General features: G+C 58.6%; 1 protein-coding gene across 2 annotated transcripts in view; it reads right to left on the bottom strand.

Annotated features, from left to right (window-relative positions):
- FLII (FLII actin remodeling protein) overlaps positions 1 to 14,410 on the bottom strand; it is a 15,462-nt gene extending 1,052 nt beyond the window's left edge. Inside the window, exons 1-26 of one of the 2 annotated variants that reach the window (XM_025920433.2) lie at positions 14,255 to 14,410; positions 12,464 to 12,574; positions 12,085 to 12,156; positions 10,807 to 10,887; positions 10,423 to 10,508; positions 10,138 to 10,299; positions 9,741 to 9,844; positions 7,780 to 7,955; positions 7,528 to 7,685; positions 6,105 to 6,189; positions 5,546 to 5,693; positions 5,239 to 5,375; positions 4,596 to 4,808; positions 4,131 to 4,310; positions 3,407 to 3,489; positions 3,199 to 3,273; positions 2,875 to 2,958; positions 2,587 to 2,758; positions 1,941 to 2,045; positions 1,659 to 1,850; positions 1,296 to 1,484; positions 1,068 to 1,207; positions 726 to 972; positions 428 to 582; positions 252 to 312; positions 38 to 166 (exon numbers count right to left, since the gene is read on the bottom strand). In XM_025920433.2, coding sequence (XP_025776218.1) covers positions 38 to 166; positions 252 to 312; positions 428 to 582; positions 726 to 972; positions 1,068 to 1,207; positions 1,296 to 1,484; positions 1,659 to 1,850; positions 1,941 to 2,045; positions 2,587 to 2,758; positions 2,875 to 2,958; positions 3,199 to 3,273; positions 3,407 to 3,489; positions 4,131 to 4,310; positions 4,596 to 4,808; positions 5,239 to 5,375; positions 5,546 to 5,693; positions 6,105 to 6,189; positions 7,528 to 7,685; positions 7,780 to 7,955; positions 9,741 to 9,844; positions 10,138 to 10,299; positions 10,423 to 10,508; positions 10,807 to 10,887; positions 12,085 to 12,156; positions 12,464 to 12,574; positions 14,255 to 14,317 — 3,408 coding nt within the window. In that variant the 5' untranslated portion in view covers positions 14,318 to 14,410. The remainder of the gene's footprint in view (positions 1 to 37; positions 167 to 251; positions 313 to 427; positions 583 to 725; positions 973 to 1,067; positions 1,208 to 1,295; positions 1,485 to 1,658; positions 1,851 to 1,940; positions 2,046 to 2,586; positions 2,759 to 2,874; positions 2,959 to 3,198; positions 3,274 to 3,406; positions 3,490 to 4,130; positions 4,311 to 4,595; positions 4,809 to 5,238; positions 5,376 to 5,545; positions 5,694 to 6,104; positions 6,190 to 7,527; positions 7,686 to 7,779; positions 7,956 to 9,740; positions 9,845 to 10,137; positions 10,300 to 10,422; positions 10,509 to 10,806; positions 10,888 to 12,084; positions 12,157 to 12,463; positions 12,575 to 14,254) is intronic. The other variant, XM_025920434.2, reaches the window with a different exon arrangement.

Below are 14,410 nucleotides of genomic sequence, written 5' to 3'. Positions count from 1 at the left end.
CACGACTGCCTGCCCACCTGCCACCCGCCCTGGTCACCTGCTTGCTATAGGAGGCATCAAACATGGTGTTCAGGATATCTTCCGCAAGCTTGGCCTCGTCCGGGTCCGCAGCCCGGCCCACCCATGCGTACACGATGCCCTGGTTGTCCTCACTCTCAAAGGGAACCTGGGGAGCGTGCAGGGGGTTCAAGTCAGGTCCCGCCTACAACCCACCACCCTGAGCCACAGTGCTGGCCGCACCCACAGCCTACCTTGAGGATAAAGCAGAACTCAGAGTTGAGGAGGCTGGAGTCTGTGTTGATCTGGATGCACCTGGGGAGTGGGAGGGGTCAGCAGGGAGGTGCTGCTGGCCACTGACCCCCGTCTGCCCACCATATGCTCCCAGTCCCACCCCCTGCGCCCCCCTCCCCCTGCCCAGGCCAGGCACCGGGTGCAGAGCGCACTGCCATTCGTGCGAATCTGGTAGAGGCTGGGCTGCAGGGCACCCTGAGCCGCCTTCCTCTTGCCACGGTGGATGATGAACTTTCTCTTGAAATGGGACAGGAACTTGGGGTTCTCCTGCTGCTGTGTCATGCGGACCACCTGGGGGTGTGGAGATGTTAAGGACAGCTCCTTGGACCCCCACCCTGCCCCTCAGGCCAAGCCTCCCCTGGGTCTGAGTCCCTCTCAGGAGGTGGGGGGGGGGGGGGTGGTGGCTGGAGCCGGGGTGGGCGTGACAGACCTACCTCTAGCTTGCCGGGGAAGAGGCTCTCGAACTTCTTCTGCAGGCTGAAGGTGAAGGTGAGCCAGCCCATGTTGGAGGCTTCCCGGCCCTGCCAGAAGTACACGATGCACTGGAAGTCCTCCTCCGGCTGCTTCTCCTCTGCCTCAGCCGCTGCTTCCTCGCCTTCTTTGCCCTCCGCCCCTGCTTTCTCCTCCTCCTTCTCTTCCTTCTTCTCCTCCTCCTCCTCGTACTCCACGGGGACCCAGTACCTGGGGGGTGGGGGGGTCAGAGAGCGGTGAGCGGGGGCTCGAGGCTCCTAGCCCCAGGGGAGGGGCCGGGCGACGGAGGCGCGCCGCGTTGGCACCTGCAGAGGAAGACGTAGCAGTCCTGCGTGTAGAAGTGGCCAAACTCCTCCTCCGGCAGCCTCGCGAACTTCTTGCCCTCGAGCACAAAACCCTCCATGCCGTCCAGGTCCTCGTTCCACTCCTCCATCAGCTGCTCGGCCTGCAGGCCACGGCCGCCAGTCACCACCGGGCAGGGCAGGTCCTGGGCCAAGTCCTCCCCCGCCCCGCCCCCGGGGCCCCGCCCCCACCTCCGCCAGTGCCATGGGCGGCTGCCTGGGCAGGAAGAGCGCGGTGAGGTCAGCCTTCATCTGCTCTTTCTTCTCCGCGTCGCGCTTCACTTTCCCGGTGAGTCCCGGACCCTGCAGCACGGCCTCTGCGTTGCGCGTGTAGTCCACTGTCAACACATCGTCCCAGTTCTTGAACTTGGCCTTGAACACCTGCCAAAGGGATGACAACACCAGCTGGAGTGGGGGTCTGATGCGGTTAAGGCAGAGGTCCGGTGGCTCGGGGGCGGGGTCCGGAAAAGCGGGGTGTGGTCTAGAAATGAAGGCGGGGCCTGGTGGCCGGAGGGGCGGGGCCCGGCAGGATAGACGGTAAGAGGCCACACGCACCTGCGCCTCCGTGCCCTCCAGGCTGCGGCTGACGGTGGCGTGCCGCGGCCTGTGCAACATCCCGCACAGCTCCTGGCCCAGCTTGAGGGCGGCGGCGCGCACCAGGCGCGGGGACTTGCGGCCCAGCCAGATGAACACGTCGGACCAACAGTCCAGGATGTATACGCAACGCGTGTCCAGCAGGCTCTGCAGCTGCGGGGCAAAGGCTGGAGGTCAATGCTGATGCCCCACCACCACGGAGGGGTCCTGGCTCCCTCGCCCTCCTCCTTCTGTGTGTCTTACCAGCCGCATCCTCGGCATCAGTTCCACCTTGGGACGTGTCTTATGTTCCACAGAGAGCTTGTAGTTGATCTGTGGCAGCTCCAGATAGCCCAGGCCCAAGCCCACCTGGCAGGATGAAGAGGTGGGCGTAACAGGGAAGGGTCTGGGGGAAGGAGCCCAACCCACCAGCAGCCCCCTGCTTTGGAGTCTGGCCTCTGCCCTGTTGTGGGTGCTCAGGACCATCGCCTGCTCCTCTTTGGACATTAGTTTCCTCCCTCCACCAGTGTTTTAAGGGCATTCTATCAGTGGAAGGGCTTTTAAATGGTGCTTTCCCTGCCAACCCTCTCCAGGTCCTTACTGTCTTTTCTAATCTTCTAACTCGTCCTTTTCTTGCTTGCAAAACCCCCATGGGCTTCCCGTCACCTGCAGAATTAAGGCCAGGTTCTCAGCCCTGGAAGCCAGGCACTTTGCAGCCTCTCTCTCTAGCCCCACCTTCCTGGAAACACACACCCTAACACTGTCTCTCATGGCCTCACTCAGAGCCTCTAGACCTTTGGCTATTTCCTGTCCAGAAGGTGGCACCCTCTCCCCACCCAAGTCCACAGCCACCACAGTGGTGCGAGGCTCAGGAAGTCAGGCCAGCCCTGCACCCAGCACCACAGCTCACCTTATACAGCTTGGGCTGAGGTGGCCAGAAGTCATCAGGCACATGCTTCTTGATCTCAGAGGGCTCCCCGCCCAGCGCCTCCCAGAACTCTGGGGACTCCTGACCTTGTACCAGCAGTGTGATCTCTGCCTTCCCTTTTCGCTCGTTCTTGTTAATTTTCTCTGCAAAGAGCCTGGAGGGGGAGTGGCGTGCAAAGCCCTTGGTGAGTCCTGTGCCCCTTCTTAGAGGTGGCAGTCGGTCTTTGCAGAAGACACCCCACCATGTCCCAGCAGGGCGTACTCCTCGTACCTGGCCTTGGTGGTGCTACTCAGTGTGGCCTGGGCCCCCCGCCACACGTAAATGTCCAGCCCTCGATCCAGCAGGAAAACAAACCTGGATGGGAGGGGCAGAAGGGGCGGTGCTAGACGTGGGCAGCAACTGCCCTCATGCCCTAGACCCGGCCCCAATCCCTCCTTATGGGGTTTATCCCCCTTGTGGGTACCACGAAACTCGATAAGACAGGGGTCAAAAGGATTGCTGGAAGGCCTCTTCTTCTAAAACCCAAATCTGCCCCCCACTAGTGGGGAGGAGGTCTGGGCTCAAGCACTCCCACCTCAGGTCATGGGGGCCTACCTTGGGTCCAGGGAGGCCCCCTTGAGAGGTACAGGTTCCAACTTGATGTTCTTTTTCCCATACACACGGTACATCCTGGCAGCAGAGCGAGAGTGACCAGGGGGTGGGAGGTAGGGACACGAAGGGGCCGATTTAGCCCTAACACCCTCTCCCCCAACCCTTCCCAGCTGAGTCCAGGTTAGTGCCACCTACCCACACACCCCCTCACCTGGTGACGTAGTGTGTGTCCTCCACAGTGTAGAAGCCACTGGCTGTTCCTCCCTCAATGTAGGAGATGTCGTTGTCAAACACCTGTGTGTGTGAGGGTGTGGTCCCTTGTCACTGAGCTACCCCCCCCACCCCCCCTTCAAATACCTCCTGTCAGGGGGGCAGAGTTGCCTGTCCCTGCATCAAGTGCCACAGATCCGTGATGAAGTTCAACAAAACAACAACAAAGAAGAACAAGATCTGTGTCTATAAACGTAAACTCGTTATTTCAACGTTACCAGCTACAAAACTATGTGTTCATGGTGCGTTCACTCTTGTTAAGGTTTAGCCGCACACAGCATGTCTAGATACGCGCGTGTCAGGGCACAGGACCAAGCAGGTTCATGGAAGAGAGCGGAGTAAAGCGTCGTTTGTATGGGCATCTCCACGTAGCCAGCTGGCCGAAAGGACAGCACAGCTTGCTAACCCTGCTCTCTGACTCAGGGTCCTGAGCGTGGCCCCGCCTCCTTGGCGCTATTGGTCCCAGCTCCCCAGCTCTCTCTTGGCCACCGGCCCAGGCTCCCCACCACTGGCCTCACCCAGTTCCCTGACTGCCTTAGGTCTCCACCCCTAACACCTCTGGGTCGGCAGTGTGAGCCAGAGGTCTTGGCCCGCCCCCAGCCCTTGGCCACGCCCACTTCCCGGCCCCACCCCACCCAAGGCCCCGCCCTCTGGCTGGCTGGCACCTGCAGGAACTCCTCGCTCTCATCGCCCATCTCCTCCCGCACGGTGCGACACTCGGCACCAAGATAGTTACGCAGGTTCACGGCATGGATGGCAGAGCAGGCCTTCTTGTCCAGCGTGGACTCCCCGCCTATCCAGTAGTAGATCTCCCAGTTCAGTGAGCCACTGTCATCCAGAAAGGTCTGGTGGGGGGTGGCGGGCAGCATAGGCCGTGTCAGCCCTGGCCAAGGCGTCCTGGCTTCCCAGCTCACCCCCCAAAGGCCACTCTAACGGCCACAGACTCCCCAGTCTCACGGTGGGCTAGGCTGTCACACCTCTGCCTAGGACATCCCCACCCCACCTCCTCTGCAAAGACCTCCCCCTCCCACCTTGCCTCAAGGAACAAAACTGTGGAGCTGGGGGCCCTGAGCCATCTAAGATAAGGTTACTGGGGGGTCCTAGCCCCCAACAACACGCCCAACTCTCACCTTGAGTACAATGTAGCAGTCAGCCTCATAGAACTTGCCATGGAAGGCTTCCTCCACCAGCACAGGCACGAAGTTCTCAATCTGCCAGATGGTCAGGCCAGGCAGCTGGCCCACGTCCTCCGTGAAGAACTCAGAGTAGTCAAGGCGCGGCTTCTCCAGGCTCTGGTCCCAGCGCCGTGCCTTGCCCCCAGGGGCTCGCGCATCAGTACTTTCCTGGGGTCACGGTCACAAGGCATGGCTTGCCTCGTCACAGTCACTCAGGCAGATCTCTATTTGCTACCCACCTCAGGGCCTTTGCATGGGTTGTCCTCTCTACCCAGGACCCACTCTCCCTCTTGGCCTGAGTCACACAGTCTGTCTTTTTTTTTTTTTTTTCAACATTTATTTATTTTTGGGACAGAGAGAGACAGAGCATGAATGGGGGAGGGGCAGAGAGAGAGGGAAACACAGAATCGGAAACAGGCTCCAGGCTCTGAGCCATCAGCCCAGAGCCCGACGCGGGGCTCGAACTCACGAACCGCGAGATCGTGACCTGGCTGAAGTCGGATGCTTAACCGACTGCGCCACCCGGGCGCCCCCACACAGTCTGTCTTAAGAAGAGCCCAGGGACACCTGTCCCCTCCCAGCCCCTGACCTGGCTTACCTCCTGCTTTTTGTTCTTCTCCTGGGCCACATCCGACATGCCCTTCAGCACCTGCTTAGCCTGGTCATCCTGGGCTGAGTCCTTGCGCCTCCGCAGCCGCATCTTGCGAGCCAGGGGGTCCTTGGGCCCACTTACTGCTTAGGGGAAGAGTAAATAGCTGGGCCCTCAGGCACGAGCCAACCAGGGGCCAACCCCATCTCCCAGGATCCAGAAGCTATGTGTGTCCCACCCAATGTACAGATGGATAAGCTGAGGCCGGCAGAAGCATGCCCCCGGCTCCCAGACCAGCCCGACCTCCTCTGCTTACCAGCTGCTGCCGCAGCCACCGTGGCAGGGGAGGCACCTGCCAGCCGCAGCTGGTTCTGCAGCGAGAAGTCGATGTTGTACCACTCGGCAGCACGGTCAGCGGGCTTGGGAGGCATGACCAGGCTGGGGTTCTCCCGCACGTCCAGGACCTGCCTCGCGGGGTGAGCAGAGGTGGTGGGCCTGAGATCCACCGCCCGGTCACGCCCACCCCCGTCTGTCGCTCTCGGCAGCCGCTAGTGCTGAGAGGTCCAGGGCGGGGGCTGGGTTCTTTCTCATCCCAGCTCTGCGGCCGCCCCTCGTGGGCTTTGGCTTTCCCATCTGTGAAACGGGACCTTGCAGGCTGGTCACGGGGCTAAAACGATGCCATCAGGCATGGGACGGACACGGGGATGCGGTTCACCTTCTCCCAACTGTGGCCCTGCCGCCGCTCCAGGGGGCCTCTGCTGGGTGTCCCCACCCCAGTGACACTGCTTTGTGCGCTCTTTCCTGAGGGGGTGTCTGTCTGCACCTCCGCCCTCCCCATCAGGCCCCTCTTGGCACTGGCCCCGGCCTGCCCAGACCTCGATCTCCGTCAAGAAGTGGATGGCCTCTGGGAGGGTCACCAGGCGGTTCTTGTTCAGGACGAGTTTCCTCAGCTTTGTGCACCTGTGAGGACAGAGCCGGAGCCTCAGGGAGGTGACAGATGAGGCTGTGGGGGAGGCAGGGAAACTTCCAGGACCCAGAGACGGGGAGCCGGGTAAGACCAGAAGAACTGAGTAGCCCAGCTAGTTACGAAACCACTGGGTTTAAACAGGCCGAGAGAGGCAGGAAAGGCTAACGCAAGTGGGACTGGAGTCTCCTCAAGCTACGTGACTGGGAAGATCTTCTAGTGGCTTCTACGCAACAGCAGTTTTCAAAGAGGCCCTCTGCAGAGTTAAAGGCTCCTGCACGTGACCAACAGGACACTAAAAATCATTCTCAGGGACGCGTGGGTGGCTCAGTCGGTGAAGCGTCTGGCTCTTGATTTTAGCTCAGGCCATGACCTCACGGTTTGTGAGACGGAGCCCCACATCAGGCTCCACACTGACAGCACGGGACCTGTTTGGGATTCTCTCTCCCTCTCTGCCCTCTCCCCTACTTGTGCTCTCTTCCTCTCTCTTGAAAAATAAACAAATAGGGGCACTTGGGTGGCTCAGTCAGTTAAGCATCTGACTCTCGATTTCAGCTCAGGTCATGATCTCACGGTTTGTGGGTTCAAGCCCCACATCAGGCTCCATGCTGGCAGTGAGGAGCCTGCTTGGGATTCTCTCTCTCTCTCTCTCTCTCTCTCTCTCTCTCTCTCCCCCTCTCTCTCTGCCCCTCTTGTGCTGTCTCTCAAAATAAATAAACTTAAAAAAAAATTTCTGGGGCGCCTGGGTGGCGCAGTCGGTTAAGCGTCCGACTTCAGCCAGGTCACGATCTCGCGGTCCGTGAGTTCGAGCCCCGCGTCAGGCTCTGGGCTGATGGCTCAGAGCCTGGAGCCTGTTTCCGATTCTGTGTCTCCCTCTCTCTCTGCCCCTCCCCCGTTCATGCTCTGTCTCTCTCTCTCTGTCCCAAAAATAAATAAACGTTGAAAAAAAAAAAAATTTAAAAAAAATTTCTGACCATTTAAAAAAAAAAAAAAGAAAGAAAAATAAACAAATATACTTAAAAAAAAAAAAACAACCCAAACCATACTCTGTCCTCAAATTAGCTTGGAAGCTGCTGAGGGGTCCTCTGTTCTCTGCCTGAAGGACTTCTCAGAGTGTTGAGGAGGCCATGACAGTGGACACAGTGACCTCCAGAAGGAGACAGACATGGCGCTGTGTCCCAAACTCATGCTGGCACAGGACGTGGGTCTTGACCCACAAAGCCAAGTTAACCCATCCATGTTGCATGATGGGCAGAGATTGCAGGGGGGGGTTCTGACTATGAATCTGGGGTTTTCTATGCCATAAGTCTCTCCGCCCCCACTCGCCCCGGCACCTGCAGAGGCTTTCAGGGATCAGCTCCAGGTTGTTGTTGGCAGCCATGAACTCCTCTAGGTTGGCCAGCTTGCCGATGCCCGAGGGCAGCCCATCGAAATCCAGCTTGTTGGAGTTCAGGTACAGCTTCTTCAGCTTGGTCAGTTTGCAGATGGCTGACTAGAGGGGAGACACGGGCGGGGGGCGGGAGTCAGGGGCAGGAGCCAGGGCGGCTCGGCAGCCTTCCCTCTCCCCACCCTAGGCCCAGACGTACGGGCAGTGAGGTCAGCTGATTGCGGGACAGGTTCAAGGTCTCCACGTGCACCCACTGGTCAATGCACAGGGACAGCTCCGAGATCTGGTTGCTGCTGAGGTTGAGGCGGCGCAGGCTGGGGAGGGTGTACAGGCACTCGGGCACCCGCGTCAGGTCGTTGCAGGAGAGGTCCACGTCTGGGGTGTGGAGTGGGGTGCATCAGCTGGGGCCCCCGCAGCCCGCTCCAGGGGCAGCCAGCCCTAATGTGAGCCCCACCTCCACTGGCCTCCAGGCTCTGCGGCCTGAAGCCAGTGACTTAATCTCTCTGAGCCTCAGTTTCTCCATTTGGAAAGACTTCCTCATACTGCTGAGTCTAGCCATAAAGCCAGTGCTTGTTACTGGCACAAAAACAGACACTCAGATCAATGGAACAGAACAGAGAACCCAAAAATGGACCCACAAATGTATGGCCAACTAATATCCAATGGATAGTTGACAAAGCAGGAAAGAATATCCAACGGAATAAAGACAGTCTCTTCAGCAAGTGGCGTCAGGAAAACTGGACAGCAACATGCAGGAGGATGAACCTGGACCACTTTCTTAACACCACACACAAAACTAAACTCAAAATGGATGAGAGACCTAAACGGAAGACAGGAAGCCATCAAAATGCTCGAGGAGAAAACAGGCAACAACCTCTTTGACCTTGGCCGCAGCAACTTCTTACTCAACACATCTCCGGAGGCAAGGGAAACAAAAGCAAAACTGAACTATTGGGACCACATCAAGATAAAAAGCTTCTGCACAGAGAAGGAAACAATCAGCAAAACTAAAAGGCAACTGACGGGATGGGAGAAGATATTTGCAAATGGCTTATCAGATAAAGGGTTAGTATCCAAAATCTATAAAGAACTTATCAAACTCAACACCCAAAAAACAAATAGCCCAGCAAAGAATTGGGCAAAAGACATGAATAGACACTTCTCCAAAGAAGACATCCAGATGGCCAACCGACACATGAAAAAATGCTCAACATCACTCATCATCAGGGAAATACAAATCAAAACCACACTGAGATACCACCTCACACCTGTCAGAATGGCAAACATTAACAACTCAGGCAACAACAGATGTTGGCGAGGATGCGGGGAGAGAGAGGATCTCTTTTGCATTGCTGGTGGGAATGAGAATTGGTGGGGCCACTCTGGAAAACAGTATGGAGGTTTGTCAAAAAACCAAAAATAGAACTACCTGTGACCCAGCAATTGCACTACTAGGTATTTATCCAAAGGGTACAAAAATGCTGATTCAAAGGGAAGCATGCACCCCGATGTTTACAGCAGCGCTATCGACAATAGCCAAAGTATGGAAAGAGCCCAAATGTCCACTGATGGATGAATGGATAAAGAAGACATGGTATATATATAGAATGGAGTATTACTCGGCAATCAAAAAGAATGAAATCCTGCCATTTGCAACGATGTGGATGGAACTAGAGGGTATTTTGCTAAGCGAAATTAGTCGGAGAAAGACAAATATCATACGACTTCACTCATATGAGGACTTTTAAGAAACAAAACAGATGAACATAAGGAAAGGGAAGGAAAAATAATATAAAAACAGGGAGGGGAACAAAACATAAGAGACTCTTACATACAGAGAACAGAGGGTTACTGGAGAGGTTGCGGGAGGGGGATGGGCTAAATGGGTAAGGGGCACTAAGGAATCTACTCCTGAAATCACTGTTGCACTATAAGCTGGTTAACTTGGATGTAAATTAAAAGAAAAAAAAAAGCCAGTGCTCATAATTTGGTGTTACCACTAGCTGTCACGGTAAGGAAAGAACTACTCATTAACATAACCGCGTCCTTTGCCCTCTGGCAGGTGGGCAGGCAAGCAGGATCTATCCCTTCCTCCATAAGGGAGTAAGGAAGCAAGGGACCCGAAGGAACAGAGCCCGAGATCACCCAGGGACTGCCAACCTGCGAGGTTGCTCAGGCCCTCCAGGCTGGTGGGGAGGTTGCTCTGGGTGCGCTGGGTGTTCCTCAGGTGCAGGGTCTGCAGGGCCGTCAGAGCTGGGAGCTGCCTGCAGGGAGACGTGGGTGGTCAGGCCGGGGGCAGGCCCAAGCGCACGGGGGCGCTGAGAGGGTCTCAGAAGACAAGGTCAAGGGCGGCTGTAGGGTGGGGTAGACAGGACTCAGGACTGAGGTAGGACCGGATACTTAGGAAAGATGGGGCCTGAGGGGCCCAGCCCACACAGGAGGGGCAGGGATGTGGTGGGGGCCCGAAGCAGGAAGGGCCAGGGCTACTGGGGAGTTGAGGGACAAGGCCAGATTCCCCAGGGTTCGGGGGTGGGGCGTGGTCTGAGGAGGCGCCCACCGGAGCTGTGCGTGCAGCAGCGGGTTCCCGTTGAGCACCAGCGTCTGCAGGTGCACCAGGCGACGCATCTGTGGGGGCAAGCTTTCTAGACGGTTCTCACTGAGGTCCAGGTACAGCAGGTCGGTGAGGTTGATGAAGAGCTGGTTGGGGATGGTGTCGATGCTGCGGGTGGGTGGGGGTGGGGCAGGCAGGGGCCGTCAGGGCCAGATGTGCCCCTCCTGGATGGATGCAACCCCGTGTTGCAGTCCCCCCCAGACTCTGCCCCCCACCCCAGCCGACAGGCACCTGTTATGGCTGAGGTTCAGCACCAGCATGTTCTTGGCGTTCTCCAGCTCCCGTGGGCATTCCGTCAGCTGGTTGTAGCTCAAGTCCTGTGTAGAACGGGCGAGGCCAGGTCAGGGGTGTTAGGGCCAGCCTTGGGGGTCAGGTGGGGGACTGAGGAAGGAGTGGCTGAGGAGCTTTCGGGGCCAAAAGCTGACAGTCAGAACCCCGAGAGGAAGGGTGCCCAGGTTAGGGATCTGACTCCGTGAATGAGCTCAGGCAAGGCACTCTAAAGCCTCAGTTTCTCCATCTATAAAACGGTGTAACAGCGGCTGAGGAGACCACTCTAATAGAGGAGAACTGACTGGTGGGCCAACACAGGCGCCAGGTGGGTGGGTAGCCACTGACCAGAACCGAGAGATCATCCAGCTTGAAGATGTCATCGGGGACTCCGGAATTCTTCAGGCTGTTGGCTCGAGCCACGATGGCCTGGGGATACACCATGAGAGTCCATGATTCCTGGCTTCCACCCCCAGGAAGCAGCAGAGAGATCAGGGAAGGACACCTCCCCAGGAAACCCACCAGAGGCCAGGCTCAAGTGCCGTCCCACCCTGACTTCTGCTCATAGTCCCTCTACCTGGAGAGCTCTTCCTAGCCCCCCTTGATGAGCTCCTATGCATGCCTCAAAGCCCAGCTCAAATGTGCCCTAGAGCCCAGTACAGCATGCTCAGGGAACCCTTTCTGAATGAACAATCCCTCTTCTTCCCAAGTCCAGAGGGCGAGATAAATGCGTAGCTCTGAGGCAGAGGGTCTAGGGCAGAGGAAGGGGGCTGGACCAAAGAGAAATCAGAGTGTGGACTGAGAGCGAGTCTGTTTTCCTCCTCTCGGGGCTGAAACCTCATCTACAGACATGCAGAAAGTCTGAGGGGGAGAGAGAACAGGCCAGAGAACTGTGTCGTGACACCACAACCCGGCTGCGACCAATTCTCCTTCAGCCTTCATGTCTGTGCAGCACCACACTGCCCCTTCCCAGCGTCACCCACGGAACCCTCCCCAGACATGGAAGGGGCCTCATCCAAGGTCATGCAGCCAGGAAGTGGCAGGGCCCAGATTAGAACTCAGGCAGCCCAAGTCCAGAGGCTGTGCTCTTAACAGCTCAGGGCTCTGGCCTTGGACAGAAAAAACCCTCACCGAGGCCCGAAGGGTCTGGATGGGGACCTGATGTTCTGGGACGTCAGAGGCTCCACGGAGAGCAGAGGGGCGAGAGGACCGCTCTGACCAAACCGCACTCTACCCCAGCTCTCCCCCTGCCTGGCCGAGTGACCTCAGCCTCGGGCAAGTGACCTGGCTCTGTGGCCAAGTGTCTGCATCTGTGAACTTGGCGAAGGTCAGGACGATATGAAAAAAAACCCATAGGGAAGAGTTGGAACAGTGCTTGGCTGCTGTCAACTGTTCTCACTGTATTTGTCTAAAATGGGTGGGAGTTTGGGTGTTTTACATATTTCCCCCCCACGCATTACTTAATGCAGCGGATTACGACGTCCTTTCCCCTTTAGGAACAGGTCCCCGAGTCTGACACAGGATGGGCAGAGGTGCTGGTCCAGCCTGGGGTCTGGCCCTGCCCTCACGCCACTGGCTGGACTCTGGCCCCAGCCCCCAAGCTCAATGGCCTCTGGCAGCACTCACCCTCAGTGACGGCAGGCTGGACAGCTCCCCGTGAAGCGTGGTCAGGTTGTTGTGACTCACAGACAAGTGCTCCTGGGCCAGGACGGGGAAGCAGAGGCTCAGCAGTGTGGGTAAGGTGTCTACAGAGTCCCCTACTGCCACCAGAACCTCGTACCATCCAGGGGGCCCTCAGCCACACACGCTCAGCCCACCTCTTGCAGCCTCCCATCCTCCCTCCCTCCCACGGCGGCCTTTTCTTGCATACCTCCCAGGACAGGGTGCTCACTCCATCTCATGGCTGTCAGCATCTTCCTCTATGTCGACTGCCTTCTGTGCAGGCTTGCCCACCTGGCCCAGCCCAATCCACAGGGACCCTCCCTGACTGCCCAGAGCCCCTTACCAGCTTCTGCAGGGCTGCCAACTCCTCTGGGAGGTAGCAGAGGCCCGTGCGGTTCAGCTTCAGCCATCGCAGACTGGTCATGGCCTTGACATTCTCAGGGAAGTAGCCGCCCTGGGGGTATGTGTCATGGTGAGACTGATTGGGATGACGGGCGCCCCTGCTCCACCACCCTCTGTGTCCCCCCGTTTGCATGGGAGCCTGGGGAGAGCAACAGAGCCACCTCTCACCAGCTGTGTGACCCTGGACAAGTCACTTTGCCACTCTGTGCCTCAACTTCCTCATCAATGTAACAGGGCTAATAAGAGCTCCTCATGATAAAAGTGTTAGGACCGACTAATTATCAGGATGGCTACCGGCCTAAGATCTCTTGTTGGATTCTGAGCCCTCAAAGGGCCAGGACGGAACTGGCTTGTTCCAGGGGACATCCCAGTGTTCAGTTGTGTGGTTAGCTTGGCTCAAATGCCTGTGCCTGCCATTCCAGGCCCTACCTAGGCCTCCAGAGATGGGGGGACTCCTAAGGCTCCAACAAGGCCCTGACTGTGCCCCAACCTGCCATCGGCATACAAGCCATTGCCAAGGTCCAACCCCCTGTGCAAGGCCTTGTTCATGTCTTCGTTCCCCACATTCGAATGCCTGCCTCAGTACCCCTAGCCTTTATGGCAGGCAGTCTGAGGCATCACGTGCCTTCAGCGCCCTCGGCTGGTGTCCCCATTCCCCTAGAGCCACAGTCTCAGTTGGTGACTCAGACTCTCCCAGTCTGGAGAGGACAATGGAGACCTCAGGTGAGGATGGTAGGGATGGGGACGGAGGAAAGTGGTGTGGCCGCCTGCGCCCTGGGTCAAAGGTGTGTGCACATGTGGGTAAATGCAGGAAGGACCTGCCAGCCTCCTCAGCCCTGGTCTAACCCAACCTTAGTCAAAGCCTGGGCCCCCCCAATGCTGAAGACCCAGGCTGACACGACACTGACCCCAGCCTCAGCTGCTTGCTCACTGACCCCTCCTGTGCTGGGCCAGCTCTTCCTTCCACTCCTCTGGTTACCAGCACTGCCCACCTCATTCTTGACCCTCTAGAACCCCCTCACCCACCAACTGGCTGGAAGGCTGGGCTCCAGTTCCTTGAGGCCCTAGTCTACCGGTCCAGCAGCTGCTCAGACAGCAGCCACCCCAAGGCCTTGCACATCAGCCTGACAGTCTCCACACCAACCAATCCATGCCTCTACATTACAGTCCCTTCACCGGATGACAAAACCCAGACTCTGAGAGGGGAAGTGACTTGCCCAAGACCACACAGGATGGGGTGGCGGTGGCAGGGACAGGGCAGTGATGAGTGTGCTCCAGACCCGCCCCCGACAGCCAGCCGACAGCCGGTAGCCGGCCATGAGTCAGGGCCTGGCTTGGGCATATGACCTCAGAGGGGCGGGGAAGGAGGGCCGGGGAGGCGGGAGCGGAGGCTCGCGGCCCCCCAGGCCACTCTCCGGCCCTGGCGGGGCCCAGACGCCCGGTCTGGGACGCGGGGTGGGGGCCCCCAGACCACTCCCCGGCGTGACTCCGCCCCCAAGCGTCCGTCAGGCCCAGGCCGGCCTCGCTCTTCCCGTGCGGGCCCTAAGCTGAGGCGTCGGGGGTCCGTTCCCGGCAAGGTCCCGAGCCCCGGGGGGAGCCCCACCCCGGGCCGTCCTCAGTCCTGGGCGGCGCGGGGCCCGGAGGCGGGCGGGACAGGAAGCAGAGACCCGCGCGGGCCCGGGCGGAAGAGACGGCCTGGAGGGAGGCCCGGCCCCACGCCCGGCCAGCTCACCTTGAAGTCGTTGCCGCTGAGGTCCACGCCGCGCACGAACGGCAGCACCCCGGTGGCCTCCATGGCGCCGCTCTTGCTGCGGGGCCGTACCGGGCGCGGGGGGCAGCGGGGCGAGCCGCGGGCTGGGCCAACGCTGGCTCCGCCCTTTTAACCCGC

This window comes from Puma concolor, chromosome E1 (assembly GCF_028749965.1).
Source record: "Puma concolor isolate L17-30 chromosome E1, mPumCon1.1.hap2, whole genome shotgun sequence".
Lineage (NCBI taxonomy): Eukaryota > Metazoa > Chordata > Mammalia > Carnivora > Felidae > Puma > Puma concolor.
Note: the sequence above shows the minus strand (reverse complement) of the source record. Positions and strands in the feature narration are given on the sequence as shown.